General features: G+C 54.7%; 1 protein-coding gene across 1 annotated transcript; it reads left to right on the plus strand.

Moving 5' to 3' along the window:
- The first annotated feature begins 501 nt into the window (after positions 1 to 501).
- On the plus strand, positions 502 to 19,309 carry EHD2 (EH domain containing 2). The gene is made up of 6 exons (XM_057712803.1): positions 502 to 587; positions 2,571 to 3,031; positions 3,555 to 3,652; positions 8,563 to 8,975; positions 13,990 to 14,154; positions 17,511 to 19,309. The coding sequence occupies exons 2-6, from the start codon at positions 2,628 to 2,630 to the stop codon at positions 18,060 to 18,062; spliced, it is 1,632 nt and encodes a 543-aa protein (XP_057568786.1). The 5' UTR covers positions 502 to 587; positions 2,571 to 2,627; the 3' UTR covers positions 18,063 to 19,309.
- Positions 19,310 to 20,955: the final 1,646 nt, after the last annotated feature.

Genomic DNA, 20,955 nt, shown 5'->3' on the forward strand with positions numbered 1-20,955 from the left:
GGCCTAAGTTTGGACGGTTGTTTGAGGGACAGTGAAGAGGCCGGTGTGGCTGAGGCTGCGTGAGCGACGGGGGGGGGGGGGGGGGGGCGGGGGGGGGGCGAGGGCAAAGGGAGCCCGCAGACCGTTCAGGGTCTCGTGGGCCACTCTGAGGGCTTTGGCTTCTACTTTCAGTGAAAGAAGAACCGAGGAGTGTTGTGAGCAGAGGCGTTTCATGAACTCAAGTTTTAAAATTATTATTACTTATAATAAATTATTATTATTGGTGTTATTGTTTTATCATTACTATTCCCATGTTAGGAAGGGAGACAGGGATGGAATTTGAACCCGGGACTGGGAGCCCGCTCGCTCACCCGTCTCGCAACGGCGCCCTGCCACTGCCCACCAGGGGGCGCCAGAGGCCGGGCGCCCGCTTTGGGGAGGGGGGGCGCCTCGTCCCGCCCCCACCCCGCGCCCCTCCCGTCCCTCCTCCCTGCTCTGGGCCCCACCCGGCTCAGACGGCTCCGGACGGGACCGCGAACGCAGGCCGCTCTGCGGGCGCCTCGGATCCCCGCGGGACCCCCGCCCAGCTCGTCTGCGCCGCCCCATCGGTGAGTGGTCCCCGACCGCGGCTGTCTCCTCCCAGCCTCCGCCCGCGGAGCCCCCGAGTCTGCCCTGGCTCTGAATTACTCTTTGCTCACCAAAGACCCTCAGTCCCCACCCCAGTCAGTGTGTAACGGCCTCCCGGGTCTCCCCAGTCCTGTCCAAAACCTCCCTGCCTCCCCCGTTGCCCCCAGCCCCTTCCAGTATGTAACAGTGCCCCCCGCTCTCCTCCTCCCTCTCCTCTCCCGCCCCCCCATCTTCTCAGCCAGAGGAGATCCCCTCCTTGGGGTCTCCCTTCACCGCCCTCATCCGTCTCTGTCCTATTTGGTCCCTCCTCCCATCCAAAAGCTCCTCTCCTGCCTCACCAACCCCATCGCCTGTCCAGCCACCCCAAAGTGGCCTCCCCAAGATGTCCCCCAGGTCCCTCCCTGCATAGGACACCGCCCAGGTCCCCCTCCCTCTGCCAACATCCTAGATCCTGGTTCCAGCATCTCTTTTACCTCTCTGACACACCTTCCCCAAATCCTTTTCCTTTTCCTTTTTTTTTTAAGTTCCATTACGATTTTATGGATTTTAACGTATTTGATGTGCAGTTGTTTTTGATGCTCAAATTGTCCCATCAGCGGCCAGTGGGAGTCCTGTCAAGCTTGGCCTGTATCTCTGTGACATGCCCCATCCATGTTTAAGCATTTCCCCACTGTCTGATCCAGGTTCACTCATTCTTTCCATGTCCCAGCCCCAGAATCAGACATTTCTCCAAGAAGCCTCAGTTTCCTTTAGTGGAAAATCATATTTAGAGACTCCAATCTGACCAAAAGTTGATTCTGTGAAAAGATCAGTAAAATTATAAGTATCTACTTAGACTGACCAAGGAGAAAAAGAAAGAAAGCAAAGACACAAATGAGTAATACCAGGAATGAAAGAGGGGACATCACTACAGATCCTACAGAGAATGAAAGGCTAGTAGGGGAAAGTAGAGAACACAGTCTGGGTGCTGGGGTTGCTCTTTGCTGCTAGGTTGGTAAGTCTTTCTCTCCCTAACTCTTTAGACCTATGATAGGAGTTCAGGCTCTGAGATCAGATTACCTGGAGTCCCAGCTTGAACACTTTCTAGCAAAGTGATCTTCGGCAAGTTATTGCTATCTTCCTGAACTTCCATTTCCTTGTCAAGTGTGGATGATAGTAGCCCTATCTTACAGGTTGTCGTGAAGATTAAATGAGTTAGAGCAGTGTCTGGCGTGCAGTGACCATAAATGTTATTATTCTTGTGAATGCCAAGGCCCATCATGATCTGGGGGGACCCAGGCAGTAGTTCAGACTCATTTCTTATCCTTGTGCCCATGTTTCCAGATACTCTATCCATCTCACAGCTCCAGCTCATGATACCCACCATCCTCTCTACCTAAATGCCCTTGTCATGCCCACTCTTTAGGGAACAGCTCAAAAGTCAGCCCAATCCTATGGTTGGTTCACCATGTCCCCCTCTGGTGCCTACAGTTCCACTGCCCGGCATTTCCCAAGCATCACTGACTGCTTGGTGCCCTGGGTTCTCTCCTCACTGGAGGCTCTGAGTGTGTGGGGGCTGGTCTCTGGTCTATTTTTGGATCTGTAGCTTTTGACACATGGTGTGATTTCAGTGAAAATGTGTGAGATAGTGGAAGGGGTGGCGAAGGAGAAAGAAAAAGATGAAGGAATACATTTCTTCCAATCAGCTTCTGCATCCTTCCCTTTGTTTATCTTTTGGTCTTCCACCATGAATCCTCCTTCTTCAGTCATCCCATTGTTACTCTCTTTCACTTCCTCCAGCTGGAATAATCACCTTCTTCCTCCTTCAGCCATCAACTCCTGCCATCTACCATTAGTGTTCTCAGAAGCTCCTCCCCTCTACCCATTCCTCCATCCTTCTCCCTCTGTTCTACTTTCTGGCTCCCTTTCTTCTCCACCTCCTTCTCCTCCAGGCAGTTCCCAGTCAACACCCTCTCCTCCCACAGGTAGCTCTTCCCCTGTGCCTCTCCATCAGCGAGCTCAGCGGGCAGCGTGCAGCCACCATGTTCAGCTGGCTGAAACGGGGTGGGGCTCGGGGCCAGCAGCCTGAGGCCATCCGCACAGTGACCTCGGCCCTCAAGGAGCTGTACCGTGAGAAGCTACTGCCCCTCGAGGAGCACTACCGCTTCGGAGCCTTCCATTCACCAGCCCTGGAGGATGCTGACTTCGACGGCAAGCCCATGGTGCTGGTTGCCGGCCAGTACAGCACGGGCAAGACCAGCTTCATCCAGTACCTGCTGGAGCAGGAGGTGCCTGGATCCCGAGTGGGGCCGGAGCCCACCACCGACTGCTTTGTGGCTGTCATGCATGGTGACACCGAGGGCACCGTGCCTGGCAACGCCCTCGTCGTTGACCCGGACAAACCCTTCCGCAAACTCAACCCCTTTGGGAACACCTTCCTCAACAGGTGTGCAGCCAAGAGCCAGGACTGCATCTTCCTGTCCCTGGCCCCCATCTCTGCCCCACCCCAGCCTGTGTTTCTCTCCTTTTCAGCCCCAATTCCCTTCTCTCTACTAGATCCTTCCTCTTCCTGCCTTCTCTAGGGGAGCAATTAAGCCAGGGATGCATGTCTAGCTGAGTGGCCTTGGGCAGATGATTTAACCTCTCTGTTCCTCTCTTATCCTCATCTGGAAAATGGGGATAACCATAGTCCTTACTCCATAGGGTTGTTGTGAGGACTAAATGAATGAATACATACACACACAGTGCTTAGAACAGCACCTGGCACAAAGTAAGTGCTCAATAAACATCAGCTCTGATTTTTTTTTGTGTGTGTGATTATTATTCTCTGTCCTGATCTTCCTTTTCTCTTTCAAGATTCTTCCCTTCTCCAAACCTGATTCTCCTCTCTGCCATCCTGGGCTCCCTTCTTATGTGTCTTCTCCTCCTGCCCCTCCCTGCACTGATCCCTGACCTTCCCTCTACCCCAGGTTCATGTGCGCCCAGCTCCCCAATCAGGTCCTGGAAAGCATTAGCATCATCGACACCCCAGGCATCCTGTCCGGGGCCAAACAGAGAGTGAGCCGTGGTGAGTGAGGTCCGGATCTCTGGGTCTGAGGGAGGAGGGGCTGGGGGCCTGGACTCCTGGGTCATGAGGGAGGAGGGGCTGGGGGCCTGGACTCCTGAGTCTGAGGGAGGAGGGGCTGGGGTCTGGACTCCTGGGTCTGAGGGAGGAGGGGCTGGGGTCTGGACTCCTGAGTCTGAGGGAGGAGGGGCTGGGGGTCTGGACTCCTGGGTCTGAGGGAGGAGGGGCTGGGGGCCTGGACTCCTGAGTCTGAGGGAGGAGGGGCTGGGGGTCTGGACTCCTGGGTCTGAGGGAGGAGGGGCTGGGGGCCTGGACTCCTGAGTCTGAGGGAGGAGGAGCTGGGGTCTGGACTCCTGGGTCTGAGGGAGGAGGGGCTGGGGGCCTGGACTCCTGAGTCTGAGGGAGGAGGAGCTGGGGTCTGGACTTCTGGGTCTGAGGGAGGAGGGGCTGGGGTCTGGACTCCTGAGTCTGAGGGAGGAGGGGCTGGGGTCTGGACTCCTGGGTCTGAGGGAGGAGGGGCTGGGGGCCTGGACTCCTGAGTCTGAGGGAGGAGGGGCTGGGGTCTGGACTTCTGGGTCTGAGGGAGGAGGGGCTGGGGTCTGGACTCCTGAGTCTGAGGGAGGAGGGGCTGGGGGTCTGGACTCCTGGGTCTGAGGGAGGAGGGGCTGGGGGCCTGGACTCCTGAGTCTGAGGGAGGAGGGGCTGGGGGTCTGGACTCCTGGGTCTGAGGGAGGAGGGGCTGGGGGCCTGGACTCCTGAGTCTGAGGGAGGAGGAGCTGGGGTCTGGACTCCTGGGTCTGAGGGAGGAGGGGCTGGGGGCCTGGACTCCTGAGTCTGAGGGAGGAGGAGCTGGGGTCTGGACTTCTGGGTCTGAGGGAGGAGGGGCTGGGGTCTGGACTCCTGAGTCTGAGGGAGGAGGGGCTGGGGTCTGGACTCCTGGGTCTGAGGGAGGAGGGGCTGGGGTCTGGACTCCTGGGTCTGAGGGAGGAGGGGCCAGGGTCTCTGCTAGGACTTGGGCTGGTGTCAGCTGGCCCGGAGCTAGCTGAGTGGCAGAAGGGAGCTGGTGGAAGGCTGTGATTCCTCCATGTTGGCACATGTTGAAGGGTAGGGGAGGCGTGTGGGTGAACGCGTGTGAACGGGGCTGCAGCTGCACGTCTGGGCAGGTTTGAAGGATGGAGGGAGAGATCAAGAGAGGCAGAGAGAGAAACACTAAGTTAAAGATGGAGAGGCAGCAGTACAGGGAGACGGGAGACCCAGAGAGGAGACCGAGCTGGGCAGGGAGGCCCTGGACCCGTGTGAGCTCCTGGCTCTGCTTCTGGGCCACAGATGGGGCCGAGGAGGACCTGGGAGGGGGAGTTTGGGCGGGGGCCAAGGGCGGCCTGGAATTTATAAACAGCTGTGCACGGGGAGCAGCGGGGGAGGGGTGAATTCCAGCGGGGCCTCCGCGGGAGCCTGGCCCCCACCCCTGCGCAGCCTGGCTCAGCATCTGCGCCCCGACCCTCTTCGCCCCCCTCCCCCCCCCCCCCCCCCCCCCCCCCCCGGCATTCCTGTCCCCTTCCGCCCCTGCCCCGCAAGGCCCCGGAGGCCAGAAATTGGGGCAAAGGAGGCTGCAGTGTGGGGCACAGGGAACTGGGAGGGGACAAGAGGCAAGGAGGCCGGGCCTCGGGGTGAGGGCGTGGAGGGTTACGGGTGTCCCTGGCCACTGCCCAGGAGGCGCCTTTCCCCAGGGAGAGAGAGCCGGAGGCAGGCTGCAGAAGCATGGGGAGGGGGGAGCTGCCCGCCCGATGGGGGAGGCAGTGGGCGGGGAGTTCCTGGGGCTGGGCCCGGGAGAGGCATCCGAGGGGTGCGGGGTGGGGGCCCAAAGGACGTGGGGGGCCGCAGAGAATGGGGTCTCCTTCCCCGGCAGCAGGGGTAAGGGAAGAGGAGAGTCTGTCTGTACGTCTGTCTGTAAGGACGTGTGTGTGAGCGTCTGGAGTCTGTGCCTGTGATCCTGGCAGGGTGTGACTTTGTGCAGCTCCGAAGGACTCCGGGGGACTTTGTGGGATTGTGTGTCACGGTGACTGACTGCGTCTCTGTATGCGGTTGTATTGTGAAATGTGTGTGTAAGTGTGTCATGCAAGGGAATTTTTATGTGACTGTGTGGATCATCTCGTGTGTGTCTGGCAAAGTGTATAATTGTGGTGTGACTCCGAGGGGTCAGGGCTGTGCTTGGGGTTGTGCTGGTGTGTGGCCGTGTGGGAAGGACTGAGGGGGTTTTGTTGGATTGGGTGTGACCGCGTGTGATTGTATCTCTGTATAGAGTTGTGCCCGTGTGTGCAAGTGAAGGGGCGTGTGTGTATGTACAATAGTGTATCTTTTGTGTAACTATATGATTGTGTTTCTAGTTTGGTGGGTGTGCAAGTGTGCATGGGCTTGGTGTGTGCCTGCTCCTGTCTGTCTGTTCTTTTGTGTGGGTCTCACAACGTCTTTGCAATTGCGTGACCATGGATATCTGTGTAGGTCCCAGATTGTGAGCGAGGGTGTGTTTGGGGGTCTGCATTTTGTAGAATGTGGCTCTGATTGTGTCCAGATGTATGCTCCTGAGTGCACGAGTGTGTGTGTGCGCGTGTGTGGGCATCGGTGGAGTGTGTGACCTCTGCCTGGAATATCTGTGAAGGCACACGTGTGGGATTGAAGCACAGTGGAGCCTTCCGTCAGGGTTAGGGTCTGGCCTGTGCTCCTTCTGAACTATGGGATGTTGGCTGAGCCACTTAACCTCTCCGTGCCTCAGTTTTCTCATCTGTAAAATGGGAACATGATAGTATCAGCCTTATAGGTTGCCCTGAGGCTTCAATTTAAATGTCAAAATGTGTGAAGCACTTAGAACAGTGTGTGGCACACCGTGGGTGCGATGGAAAGGCTGTTGATGACTGCTTTTCCTCTGTGAGGCTAGCATTGTGCAGCCCGGGTGCCTCTCTGCCACGTCTCCTGTTTCTGAGCTGACTCAACCTCCCTCCCTTTCCCCCTCCCTCTCCGAATGAGACACACTTTCCAAATCCTGGCTGGTGTGTGTGTAGACATTGCAGAGGGAGGAGGGGCCCCAGCTGCCATCGCTCCGGTGATCTGGCCCTTCCTCCCCCCAAAGCAAGGTCACTTACCCTCACCCCGTCCCATCCAGTCCCCAGAGGCTGCAGGAGCCCGCTTCCTCCCAGGTGGGACTGGCCTGGCACCAGCTCCCCAGCAGAGTGTGGAGGCCCGTGGGGCTGCAGCTCTGTTGCTTCCTACCTGTGTGTCTGGAGTAAATGCCTTAACCGCTCTGTTCCTCAGTTTCCCCGTTTGGAAAATGGGGATCATAAGAGTGCCTGTCTGCTGGGGTCCTTTTGAAGATTCAGTGAGTTGAGTTGGGGAGGACATGAGGTGACTTCTGGTGAATCCGCGACGGCTCCCTGTTCTGCCAGTGAACTCCGCATCCCCCAGGTTGCCATTCTGTTTCCTCCTCCTGGAAGCCCTCTCTGACCACCCAGGCTGGGTCAGGCACCCCTCTCTGGGCTGCTGCATCCCAGCCTGACCACTCTGGACTGTGAGCCCGGCAAGGACAGCACTGGGGCTGCCTGAGCCACCCTGTGTCCCCAGCACAGAGCAGGCGGCTCTGGGAACGCATCCTGTATGACTCCCTCACCGTGTCTCACAGGCATCATGAGTAATATTTGTACCCATGTGCCTAGCACTGTTTTTTTTTTTTAACAGTTTTATTGGGGCATAATTTACATGCCTAAAGCTCACTCATTTTAAGTGTTTAGTTCAGTGCCAGGCACTGTTTAAGCTCTTTAGATATCTTAGCTCATGTATTCTTTTTTTTTAATTTAAAAAATATTTATTTGGCCCCGCTACGTGGCATATGGGATCTTAGTTCCCCTACCAGGGATTGAACCCGTGCCCCCTGCATTGGAAGCACAGAGCGTTAACCACTGGACCACCAGGGAAGTCCCCCTGTGTGTGTACTCTTGTAACCTTCACACAGTCCTAGGAGGTAGGTCCTATGATGATTTCCATTTTGCCGAAAGAGGAAACCGAGGTTCAGAGAAGTTACCTGCTCGCTTAAGGTCACCTAGCTGATGGGGACAGAACCGGGATTCAAACCCAGGTCTTCCCGACTGCCAGGTCAGGGGGTCTCAACGGCTCCTCTCCGCTCTCCCAAGCATCGCTTTTTGCTGAGTGAATGAGCAAAAAAGCCAACAGTGGGAATGAATGAGTGACTGAGGAAATGAATGGTGAGAGGAATGAATGAATGGACTCAGGAGCCAGCTGTTGGGATGGGTTTCCTACAAAGGCAAGGACCTTGTCTGTGTGTTCTCTGTGGGACCCCCAGTGCCCAGCACAGGGCCTGGTACACAGAAGACTCTCAGTAAATATTGTTAATAAATTTAAAATATTTAACATCTGCAATGCAAGAGTATAACCAGGGCCCGCGTGAAATCTTAGTTGCTGGATGGTGGGGAGATCTGACAGATCCTGGGGAGGGGCTGGGGTGATGGAGGCATCTGGGGGCCTGGGGGATCAGGGTGGTCCGCACAAGCACAGGGGAGTCTATTAGGAAACACTTCGGTGTTTTAATAACCGGACAAATGCACGCTGCTAATCTCTGCCTAAAGAACGAATGAAAAAGGGGAGGGGGTGATTGTCCCCTGTGCTCAGATGGCTTGAGAGACTTGGGCCAGAGTGATGGGGGAAATTCTGGGGGCTGGGGGCGGGAGCAGAGCTGTGGGGCGCTCTTGGGGCCTCAGCTGTTCCGCATAGACAAAAATTTCGATGGTTAACAACCTGAACATCCGTACAGTCCAATCTGAGTCCAAAGGAACTGCTGTGTCCTAATGGCTGGAGGCTCGGGGACTGACCTCTGCCCCTGGTGCCCCTGTACCACCCCCTCCCCCTAGGCTATGACTTCCCAGCTGTGCTGCGCTGGTTCGCCGAACGCGTGGACCTCATCATCCTGCTCTTCGATGCTCATAAGCTGGAGATCTCGGACGAGTTCTCGGAGGCCATCGGCGCCCTCCGCGGCCACGAGGATAAGATCCGCGTGGTGCTCAACAAGGCTGACATGGTGGAGACGCAGCAGCTGATGCGCGTCTACGGGGCGCTCATGTGGGCGCTTGGCAAGGTGGTGGGCACCCCCGAGGTGCTGCGCGTCTACATCGGCTCCTTTTGGTCCCAGCCCCTCTTGGTACCCGACAACCGGCGCCTCTTCGAGCTGGAGGAGCAAGACCTCTTCCGAGACATCCAGGGCCTCCCGCGCCACGCCGCGCTGCGCAAGCTCAACGACCTGGTGAAGAGGGCCCGGCTAGTGCGGGTGAGCAGGGTTGGGGGCTGGCCGAGCAGTAACTGGGGATGGGGAGGCAGCGGCAGCTCTTGCCTTTCCTCTGATCCTCCTCTGCTGCTGGTCCCTGGCATCAGCTCTCTAATTAGTTAGTTCTCTCATCTGAGAAGGTTCTCCCGTGGTGTCTGGCCCTGTGCTGGCTGGTGCTGGGAACACAGCAGGGACCAAGGCAATCCGGGGGAGAAGGCCGCCCTGTCCCCAGACAGTGACCACCCAGTATGGTCAGGGCTGAGACTGGAGAGCCCAGGGGAAATCCAGGAGGGCTTCTTGGAGGAGAGGGCATCTGAGCAGCCAACTGGAGGAGGAGAAGGAGGAGGAGGAGGGGAAGGGAGTCTAGGAAATGGGACCAGAAATGCATGGACTGGAGATGAGAACATGGCCAGTTCAAGGAAGAGGAAAAATGTCAGTGTTTAAGCCAGTGTAGACAGTGGGAGTAACAGAATCTGAGGCTGGGGGTGGGGATGGGGTGGGGTTGGTGAGAGTCCGATCACCCAGGGCTGTGACCTGGAACTTGTGTGTTGTCCTGAGGGCACTGGGGAGCCATGGAAGGATTCAGAGCAGGGAAAGGACAGGGTCAGACGCTAGCTGCCTTCTGGAGGATGGATTCAAGGGCAGTGAGACTCAGCTCCCGGACCAGGGAGGAGGCTGAGGACTGAGGAACAAGGAGGAGACTGGATCAGGACAGGGCCTCCGGGACTGGGAGGGGAGAGCACTGGTTGAAGAGCATTTTGGAGGCCGAATGGAACATTCACAGGGGAGGCTGCCTGCCAGGGTGGAGGTGGGGCAGGAAGCTGGGCAGGCAGGGAGGCCTGGAAGGTTATGGGGGGTGGAGGAGCCTGAGGTGTTTGGTTTAAGGAGCTGCAGAGAGGGGGTGAGTCAGAGCCCCCTCCCCCACCCCAGGAATCCACCTTGGGAGGGAGCCGCCCAGTGTGGTTGGCTCCTGAAGCCTCCAGAATCTACCTTTCTCTCCTCCTCTGCCCAGGCCCTGGACTGTCTCTGTCTGTCTTTCTGTCTCTCTCTCTTTGTCTCTGTCTCTGTCTCTCTCTCGATCTCCTCATTTCTACCTCTTTCTCAGTTTCTCTCTCTCTCTTATTGCCTCTCTTTTTTACTCTTCTCTACCCCCATTCATACTCTTCTCTCTCTCCATCTCTCCCTCTCAGGCCTCCCTCCCTCAGTCTCCCCGTGATTCACCCTCTTCCCCCACAGACCCCGGTCCCCCAGGTCCCTCGGGGAAGCGGCCAGCAGCGGGGGCTGGAGCCCAGGGTCCGTGGGACCCAGGGGAAGGGTGGGGCCGGACACCTGGTGCCCCCGCCACTCAGGAGGCAGCTCCGGAAACCCAGACAAACCCCGGAGTCCGGGACCCGCGCTCCGGCCCACCCCGCCCACCCCGCCCACCCACCTTATCTCTTCCTGGCACCTTCCCCCGCTTCCTCTCTGGAAAAGCCATTAGCGCCTTCCCTCCTCCCGTCTTCTGGGTTCCCGAGGAGCCGCCTCTAGGCCCCGCCCCCTCTCCCCATTGGCCCACTCTCTCAGGCCCCACCCACCGGTGTGGCCACACCCCTGCTCTGATTGGCCCCCTCAGACCTGCAGACCACGCCTTTCCCTTGCCCCTGCAGATCCATCTGTGGCTCCCCAGTGCCGCTCAAGACACAGGATCTACTGTGACCAAACCTCACTGCCCCTTCCCTGCGCCGTGTCACCCGCTCGTCCCCCACGTGTGATTCTGCCACACTTGATTCAGCCATCAAACAACAGCCCAGGCCGTTTCCCTCCCCACATGCTCTCCCCCAACAATACAAGGCCTTTCTGCACTCTTGGTAACTACCCCTCTGTGCCTCAGTTTCCCCGTCTGTAACGATCTAAGGTGTGGATGAGACCGCTGACTCTGCCCTTTGTTTGAAGTGATAGCTGCTGGTAGAAGGGGCGATTTCACTGTGCTGTGACACTTGAGGTCAGAGTCTTGGGACGTTCTGATTCTAAAGAGGCCAGGATGCCCTGAACCTTCATACCGAGCTCTCTGAGGAGACTCAATCGCATTCATTCAACAGTTACTGAGCACCTACAGTGGGCTCCTGCACTGTTCTAGGTCCTGGGGATACAGCAGGGAACAAAACCAGATAAAGTTTCTTGTCTTGTAGAATTGCTTTTTAATGGGGAAGTGGGCATTAAACAGATTAATCTCTAATAATGTATTGTATGTAATAAGGATTATGAAGACAAATGAAGCAGATGAAAGACTGGTGAGGGGCTGTTGTAGGGACTGGGGTCATCCTGGAGGAGGCGATATTTGAGCAGAGACCTGAAGGAGGGTAAGGGGTGAGCAGAGTGGAGATCTCGGGGAGCATACCAAGGCAGAGGGAACGGCAAGTGCAGAGGCCCTGAGGCTGGGACATGTTTGAACAAGGAGCCCAGGGTGGCTGGAGGAGACAGGGTGGTGGAGATGGGAGGAGATGAGGATGCAGAGCCAGCCAAGGTACCACCAAAATGTTTAGCATTCTAGACCTATGACTTATTAAGAGGACTTTTTAATGAGTCTTTTTAATTGAGCATTTAAGATCATATCATGGGAAAGCACTCATGTACTGTCAAACATGCCCCCTCCCACCCCTGATCCCAATGGCTCTCAGGATCTCTTCCCTGCAGGCAACCCCAAGGAGTAGTTTCTTGTGTCTTTTTCCAGATATAGTCTATTTTTATTTAAGCATAGCCATTTAATTATTGAGCTTCCTACTAAAAAATAGGACATACGAGTGCTCATTTTTCTTCTCTTCTTGTTTGCTTTTTGATAACTTACAAGATTGTGGCTCAAAGGTTCTCAAGTTCTTTGGTTTATTCCACAAATATTTCTTGAGTATTTTCTCTGCACACTGTACTGGCCCTGGACAGAGGGAACAGACAAGGTCCCAGCCCTCTTGGATCTCACATTCTGATGAAAGGAGACAGAATAAGTAAACTAAAAAATAAATGAAATAATGATGAATTGTGATAAGTGCTGTGAATGAAACAATAAAAGTAAAGAGAGAAAGAAATTGGATGGTGGTGCTTGGGGCACCTGCTTCCCATAGGATGGCCTCTGTGAGGAGGTGACATTGAAAGGAAGCTGAAAGAGTCAGTTGTTGGGAGCCCAGGGCAGAGTTCCAGGCAGAGAGTAGCATGTACAAAGGCCCTGAGGTTGGAAAGAGGTTGACATGCTGATTAAAAACAAAACAAAGCAAAAGGAAGGCAGGTGGGGAAGCTGGAGCAGATTCAGGGAGCTAAAGTTGGATGAAGCAGCAGGAGGCATGTAGAGCAGTGCTTCCCAAACCTTTCCTTCTCAGGCCCTCGTTACACTCTTAAAAATTATTGAGGACCCCTAAAGAGTTTGTATGTACACGGATTAAATCTTTCTATATTAACCATATGAGAAGTTAAAACGGAAGGAATTCTCTGGTGGTCCAGTGGTTAGGACTCAGCACGTTCACTGCTGTGCCCCAGGTTCAATCCCTGATCGGGGAACTAAGATCCCAAAAGCCTCACGTCGCATCCCAAAAGGAAGTTAATACTGAGAAAACATTTCATATTTTTTTCTCTCATAATATTAATTCACCAACAATACTTACATAATTTTTTTTTTTTTTTTTGGCCACGCTGCATGTCTTATGGGATCTTAATTCCCCGAACCCAGGCCCTTGGCAGTGAAAGCGTGGAGTCCTAACCGCTAGACCACCAGGGAATTCCCAAACAATACTTATATACTTATTAATAAGTAACACTTTGTGATAAATGTGTTATCAATATGTTATTGATCATGTCCGTGTATATTAATGAACAGATATTGATAATAACATTATAAGATCATTTAAAATAGCAAGAAAAAAACCTATTACCTCTTAACCTAAGTAACAGATGTTTTATGAAAATTAACTGTTTTCCAACCCCCCCCAAAAAAACAACTTGAGGAGGAGTGGCCCCGTTTTACATGTGTGCAAATCTCTTTAATGTCTGGCTTCAGAAGAGACATCTGGATTTGTACATCTGTTTCTGCATTCAGTCAGTTGCAATGTCTTTTAGCCTTTAAAAACCCCAGCGTGCACTTGGGAGGAAACGAGAGTAAAAAAGACACATAGCGCTTTAGCATTCTTATGAAAATAGTTTTGAGGGTGCAGACCCCTGAAAGGGTCTCCGGGACCCCTGGGGGTTCCCGGGACCACGCTTTGAGAACTGCTGCGGTAGGGCCTTGTCAGCTGTGGGAGGAATTTTGCGCTTGGATAAGAAGCAAGTTGAGACTTAGTAGCAGTGTCTCGGCTGGTGGTTTGGCACTTGTTCAAAAAAACAAACAAAAAAAACCCTCCAACCTTCCAGCTTCTGGGGAAAGGATTGTGGGGGCCAGAGGGGAAGCGAGGAGTCCAGTGGGGTGACGGATGTGTTCGCCCAGGCAAAAGATGGTGACTGCTGGGATGGAGGTGGCAGCACCTGAGGTGGAGAGAAGTGGAAAAGTAGAAGAGAGATTTAGGAGTGAAAAGGACTTGCTGATAAAATAGATGTGACCAGGGAGGAAAGAGAATCACATCAGGAATAATTTCCAGATTTCTGGGCTCTACTGGGTAGGGAGGGGTGGGAGTGCCGTTTCTCTCCCCAAGATGGGCACAGCTGAGAGTGGCACAGCTCTGGGGGCTGGACCCGAATTCCATTGCAGGCCTCCTAAGACGGAGCTGTCCAGGAATGTTGACAAGGCAGTCAGCTCCGACGCTGCGGGGAGAGGCTGGGGCTGGTATGTAGATTTGGCAGTGGACGTGGAGGGATGTTTAAGCCACGGGAGGGGCTGAGAGTACCTACGAGAGAGGCAGAGCCCTTGTACCCGTAGCAGCAGCAGCTCACCTATAATTGTTAGAAATGCACATTCTCAGGCCCCGCCCTGGACCTAGCGAATCAGAAACTCAACCCATGTTTTCACGAGCCCTCCAGGAGACTGTGAGGCAGGCTCAGGTGAGAACTGTCCTCCCCACAGGTTCATGCCTACATCATCAGCTACCTGAAGAAGGAGATGCCCTCCGTGTTTGGGAAGGAGAACAAGAAGAAGCAGCTGATCCTCAAGTTGCCCGTCATCTTTGCCAAGATTCAGCTGGAGCATCACATATCTCCCGGTGACTTCCCCGACTGCGAGAAGATGCAGGTGGGAGGCCGCCCAGGAGGGAGGCAGAAGGGGTGATGTGGTGGGAAAGTTGGCGTCCGTGGGCTCTGGGATGGCACCTGGAAAACTAGAGGGCCTGAAAGCACCTCCCGCAAATGGTTTTGTGGGAGCAAGGTTTCATGAGTTAAGGGAGTGAAGAGCACTCCCAGAGTAACTGGCTTAATTAGGATAGAAGGTTATTTCTCTCTTTTATAAACATCCTGGAAGATGGTCCAGGGCTGGTTTAGTGCTTTACAGAGCCAGGGACCCAGTCCCCTTCTGTCTTTTTTTTAAAATATATTTTTTAATGTGGTTTTAAAAAATCTTTTATTTATTATTTATTTATTTATTGGCTGCATTGGTTTTTTTTTTATTATTATTATTTTTTATTTTTTTGGGGGTACACCAGGTTCAATCATCTGTTTTTATACACATATCCCCGTATTCCCTCCCTTCCTTGACTCCCCCCCCCTCGAGTCCCCCCCACCCTCCCCACCCCAGTCCTCTAAGGCATCTTCCATCCTCGAGTTGGACTCCCTTTGTTATACAACAACTTCCCACTGACAATTTTACAGTTGGTAGTATATATATGTCTGTGCTACTCTCTCGCTTCGTCTCAGTTTCCCCTTCACCCCCCGCCCCCTCCCTGCATTGGTTCTTCATTGCTGCACACAGGCTTGTCTAGTTGAGGCGAGCAGGGGGCTACTCTTCATTGCAGTGCACGGGCTCCTTATTGCAGTGGCTTCTCTTGTTGCCAAGCACAGGCTCTAAGTGCGCAGGCTTCAGTAGTTGCAGCACACAGACTTAGTTGCTCCGAGGTATGTAGGATCTTCCTAGAGCAGGAATCAAACCCGTGTCCCCTGCATTGGCTGGCGGATTCTTAACCACTGCGCCATCTAGGAGGTCCCCTCCTTCTGTCTTAATTCTCCTCCATGCCTGGTCTCCAGTCCTAAGAACACCTCATGGTACAAAATGACTGTGGAAACTCCAGGTCTTCTGTCCGCATTCCAGCGAGCAAGAAGAGGGGGTGGGAGGAAGGGATAGTTAGGGAGTTTGGGATTAACATGTACACACTGCTATATTTTAAATAGATAACCAACAAGGATCTACCGTATAGCACAGGGAATTCTGCTCAATATTATGTAACAACCAAAATGGGAAAAGAATTTGAAAAAGAATAGATACATGTATATGTGTAACCGAATCACTTTGCTGTACACCTGAAACTAACACAACATTGTTAATCAACTATACTCCAATATAAAATAAAAGGGTAAAAAAAAAGAAGAAGAGGGGGGAGGGGAGAAGCTAACAGTAGTTTCTCTCTTTAAAAACACTTTCTAGAATAGTACTGTCCAATAGTACTTTCTACAGTGATGGAAATATTCTATGCTGTGCTATCCAAGTGGTAGCCACTAGCCACATTAAAACTGAAATTTTAGATTTTAACTAATTTAAATTCAAATAACCGCACGTGGCTACTATATTGAACAGGGCAATTCTAGGGTCGCATGCACAACTTGTGCTGACATCCAATTGGCCAGAACTTAGTCACATGGCCACAGCTGCTGCAAGGGAAGCTGGGAAGTGCAGGCTTTCCTCTAGCTGCCCGGGTAACTAACATTCAGGAATTCCATACTGAGTAGGAAGGAAAGATGGATTTTGGGGTGGGGGAGGGAGGGGTGTCACTGGAGGCTCCTCACATGTTCAGGCCTAGGATTAACCAGTGCTGAGGAAAGCACTGGGTCTAGGTGTGGCAGCTGGGGTAAATGAAAAGCCTCAGGAGGTGGGCAGGGCAGGAGTGACCAGTGGACGTGGGGACAGAGGTCCAGGCTCAGGCATGGAGGTGAGGACCTCCCCCCTGGCCCAGGCTCTGTTTTGAGGTTGTGTTAGGCTGATACTCAAAGCATGTGACCTTTGGGTCTTAGATGTTTCTAGTCCAAGACCGAAGGATTATAATAGAGTGAATTTCCCCTTGGCCACTGACTAGCTCTGTGAACCTGGGCAAGTCACTTACCTTTTCTAAGCCTCAGTTTCTTCAGCTGGAAAATGGGCATCCTGATAGTATCTAGCCTGGATGCTGAATCGTCTAGCGTTTGCAACTTCCTTAGACGGTGTCTGGCACAGAGTTTGGGCTGTGTCAAGGTTTCTCAGCCTCCACACTCCTGACATTTGGGGCCAGATAATTCTTCGTTGTATGGGGCTGTCCTGTGCATTGCGGGCTGTTTAGTAGCATCCCTGGTCTACTCACTAGATGCCAGTGGCACCCCTGAGTTGCAACAATCAAAAATGTCTCCAGATATTGCCTGCTGCCCCCTGGGGGATACTGCTGAGCTAGACAAAGAGCAGCTGTGAATATTACACTGACATTTATTGAGCACTTGGTCCAGATGAATTTATTTAGCCTTTCCTACCTGCCAATGAGGGGAGTGTTAGTTCGCAGCCTGTTTTACAAATCTGGAAACGGACAGGGAGAGCAGAGCGGTCAAGTCACTTGTCTGAGGACACACAGCTCCCAAGTGGCAGAACTGGGTTGGAACCTGGGCAGCCTGGCCTTGGAGCCCTCCCCACGTGTCACCATCACACCCCTGTCTCTTTAAGGTCATGATCAGCAGGCCTCTCTGCCTTGGCTCCGGAAATTAATGTGATGCCCCGCTACTGCTCGGTCTTTGCTGCAACTCTTCTGGTGCAATCGACTTCACAGTCGCACGTGTGAGAAGCAGTGTGACCACAAACCCAGCCCCGCGGTGGCTCTAGCACCAGATGACTTCTTGTCCGGGGGTGGGGTGGGGGGCGGTCCTAGGATCTCCTGAGGACCTGTCCATCCCAAACGTAACCTCCAAATACGGAGGGACTTCCGTGGTCACAAAAAACCAACAACAGTGGAGCAAGCCACTTAGCCCTTACTGTGTGGTGGGGTAACAGGGCCAGTAGGGTGGCCGGAATTGCATAATGGTGGGGGTGCTGGCTGGGTGGCTGGGGTGCCGTAGAGGGTGGGCAGGGCTGAGGGCCGACGGGTGTGCTCTGGTAAAGCTGTGGCTGATGTCAAGATGTTGAAATCCTTCTCTATCAGCTGGTGAATGGCTGCACTGCTGAGTCATCAGAGGGCCCCTGCTCTCCCTGCTGTCCAGTGATTCTGGGCGCATGCCCAGCACCGGGGCGGGGGCGGGGGCGCTTTGGACTTTGCTGCCCAAGTCTCTTCTGAGTGGTGGGTACCCAAGTGGATTGGGGTGTTCAGATCATCAAATACTTCTACGCCTCTCCATCAAGAGCTGCCCAAGTGTCCTGCAGCCAGCACGGGGCTGGGGGGGGTTTCGGGATGGTGCCCGCTGACTTCTCCGTGTTCCCCTCCCCCACAGGAGCTGCTCATGGCTCACGACTTCACCAAGTTCCACTCACTGAAGCCGAAGTTGCTGGAGGCGCTGGATGAGATGCTGACCCACGACATCGCCAAGCTGATGCCCCTGCTCCGGCAGGAGGAGCTAGAGAGCACGGATGTGGGCGTGCAGGGGGGCGCTTTCGAGGGCACCCACATGGGCCCCTTTGTGGAGCGGGGCCCCGACGAAGCCCTGGAGGACGGTGAGGAGGGCTCGGATGACGAGGCCGAGTGGGTGGTGACCAAGGACAAGTCCAAATACGATGAGATCTTCTACAACCTGGCGCCGTCCGACGGCAAGCTGAGCGGCACCAAGGCCAAGACCTGGATGGTGGGTACCAAGCTCCCCAACTCCGTGCTGGGCCGCATCTGGAAGCTGAGTGATGTCGACCGAGATGGCATGCTGGACGACGAGGAGTTCGCCCTGGCCAGCCACCTCATTGAGGCCAAGCTGGAGGGCCACGGGCTGCCCACCAACCTACCCCGCCGCCTGGTGCCGCCTTCCAAGCGGCGCCACAAGGGCTCAGCCGAGTGAGCCAGCCGCCGCCTGCCCGCCCTCCCTCCCTCTTGCCCTGCTGTGGCTCCCCAGCTCTGGATGGCTGCACGCACATCCCCACCCCAGCCCACACGCACCCTGCCTGCCCACTCTCCCAGCTGTAAGGATGGGGGTTCCTCTGCCCCCTACCACCAGACAGTGGGGACCAGGGGAGAGGCAAGGCTTCTCTGCCCCCCCTTCACACCTCTACCCTCACATACACTTAACACATCATTCCAACCCTAATACACACACACACACACACACACACACACACAGAAGCATCCATCCACGCATGAGTCCTTCAAATATTTATTGAGCACCTGCTGTATTCAGGGCTCCTTCTTGGCACTGGGGAATTACAGCAGAGAGCAAAATAGACACTTCTGTCTGCCTGCATGGAACTGACATTCTCAGGAGAGAGCACCTACAGAGTCACTCAGACACACACCCAGGCCTCATCAGTCTGACCCCTGATTCTGAGCAGGACCCCCCATAAGTGAGCGACCCCTTCGTTGAAATGACTAACAGATGGCCCCCTTGCCCGGCTTCCTCTTGCCCAACTAGGCAAGGACCCTCCACCCCATCACGTCCGCAGGCCCTCGGAACACTGAAGGCTCGGAGGGGAGACACAACCTCCCACTTCCTCAGGTGGACCCCTCGTAGCCCCTCCCCCAGTTCCGGCCACACCCCTTTCTTTAATAGGATCCTCCGCAGAGGGAACGCCCCTTCCCGCCCCTCTTCTCCCAGGCCACGCCCACCCTGAAGCGTTTACGTCTTCTGCTCACCTGCTCTGGATTGAAAGCCCAGCCTGCTCCGCCCACCCCAGGCTCCCCACAGCCAATGGTCTGAATTTTAGACTGCCGGGGCACAGCCTCTCGGCCCACTTTCAGTCCATATTTAAGTGGAGCACCTGCCAGACAGAAAGGCCCCAGGACGTTTTTTTAGTCCCCTTTTCAGGGACGTCGTGGGGGGAGGGGTTCTTGGTGCTACAACCCTCCCTCCCCTCCCCTAAAGGGAACTCTCACCCCTCTACACACACCTTTTCCTGCCTTCACCATATACTAGTGCTTGACCTTGGTGGGGGACCACACGGAAAATTGGGGAAGAGTGAACTAGATGGGGACGATGCCCCCTCCAGGGTGCTCTGGGATTCCCACGCCTATCACCCTTCACCCCGTGCCTGGGAGGGGACTGTGAACATAATAGAGTTCCCACAGTGCAAATAAAGCCAAGGCTTCTTTCCATGTGGGAGTCAGGCTGTCTTGGGATGGGTTGGGGGCGGGGATCGCTCTCCCCCCGCAAATCCCCCAGGGAAGGAGAGCAGGACTTCAGGGGGCTCCCCTCCAAGCTCTCAGGGGCGGAGGTGGAGGCCATGACTCAATGCAGCGGGAGCCTTATGACTCAGGCCTGGGCTGGGGGCCAGACCGACATATTTTCCGAAGAAAAGTTGCTCTGGGGCCCTCCCTCCGGGACATCCCTCCCTCCTCCCTCCTGCCGTGGGGGCCTGGGAACCAAGCCCTGGGGTTGGTGTGTGTGTGTGTATGTGTGTGTGCCCGCGAACTTGGGTACGAGGTGTCCCCGCCCTCCTCCCTGTCCGCCAACGTCCACCCACACCACCTGGGTACACAGCTCCTGACACGTAACAGCAGGGACAAGCGGGCTTCTGGAGGGAAGGGGGTGGTGCTGCCCATCAGGACCACCAAGTGTGCGCACGCGCTCGCTCACGCCCAGGGGGCTCTGGACACCGCTGTGCAGGGCACCCCGCTCGCGGTCCCGCCGACTCACACCCAAGGCCACACCCACGACGCCCCGGGACACGCTGGCCTCGCGCCCTCCCCGCCCACACGCGCCCGGTGGCGCGGCTCCCGGCGCCCCCTGGTGGACACTCGAGAGCTAGGCTGGCGGGTCGCTGAAACCCCTGCTTCACGTGGTGGGTGATCAGGTCTCCAGGGCCTGCACCTTCCCCATGCCGAGTTCCGCTGTGTGACCCTCTCTGTGCCTCTTTCGCTTTTGAGTGGAGAAAGTCCCTATGAGGCTCTGCATCCCTATGGATGGTTGCCAGGGCCCAAGGGGCTCTGAGTTTCCTTCCTTATTTGTAAACAGCGTAGACCGGTTGATTCCAAGATGAAGTCTCAGGGCGCAAGGCAGTAACAATAGCTAACATTTAGATCAAAGCACAATCTTAAGGGCTTTGTATATATTACCTTGTTTACTCTCCGGAATAACCTATGAGGCAGATGAACCATTATCGCCACCCCCCCTTTAAGGATGAAGCAACTGAGGCACAACTGGGGCTGCCCAAAATGAATGAGTCTGAGCCTGTGTTTCTAGGATTCTAATAGTGCATATTTCTAACATTCCTCGCACTTAACGTTCTGTGCTCCCAACTTTGACATTCTGAAAGCTCTTTGATTTCCAAGATTCTGCGGTTGGAACATTGACGGGGCAAACGTTCTGAGATTGGGATGTGTCTTGTGCTGAATCTGCCACTGACGGTTCCAACTTTTCTTTTTTAAGAACACTAGATTTTTAAAACATTCAGCAAAAAAGTATTTTTTTTTATTGGCCGTGTTGGTATTTTATTTTATTTTATTTTTTACTGTGCACGGGCTTTCTTTAGTTGCAGTGAGTGGGGGCTACTCTTCGTTGTGGTGCGCGGGCTCCTCACTGCCCGTGGCTTCTCTTGTTGTGGAGCACGGGCTCTAGGTGCATGGGCTTCAGTAGTTGCAGCACATGGGCTCTAAAGCTCAGGCTCAATAGTTGTGGTGCATGGGCTTAGTTGCTCTGTGGCATGTGGGATCTTCCTGGAGCAGGGATCGAACCTGTGTCCCCTGCATTGGCAGGAGAATTCTTAACCACTGTGCCACCTTGGAAGCCCCAGCAAAAAGTA

This window comes from Hippopotamus amphibius, chromosome 16, assembly GCF_030028045.1.
Source record: "Hippopotamus amphibius kiboko isolate mHipAmp2 chromosome 16, mHipAmp2.hap2, whole genome shotgun sequence".
NCBI classification, from domain to species: Eukaryota; Metazoa; Chordata; class Mammalia; order Artiodactyla; family Hippopotamidae; genus Hippopotamus; species Hippopotamus amphibius.

Excerpts from the sequence above, each read along its gene's own strand:
- EHD2 (XM_057712803.1), top strand. The coding sequence starts at position 2,628 with ATGTTCAGCTGGCTGAAACGGGGTGGGGCTCGGGGCCAGCAGCCTGAG. Across the intron at positions 3,032-3,554 it reads GGGAACACCTTCCTCAACAG|GTTCATGTGCGCCCAGCTCC; the intron begins GTGTGCAGCCAA and ends CCTCTACCCCAG. Across the intron at positions 3,653-8,562 it reads CAAACAGAGAGTGAGCCGTG|GCTATGACTTCCCAGCTGTG; the intron begins GTGAGTGAGGTC and ends CCCTCCCCCTAG.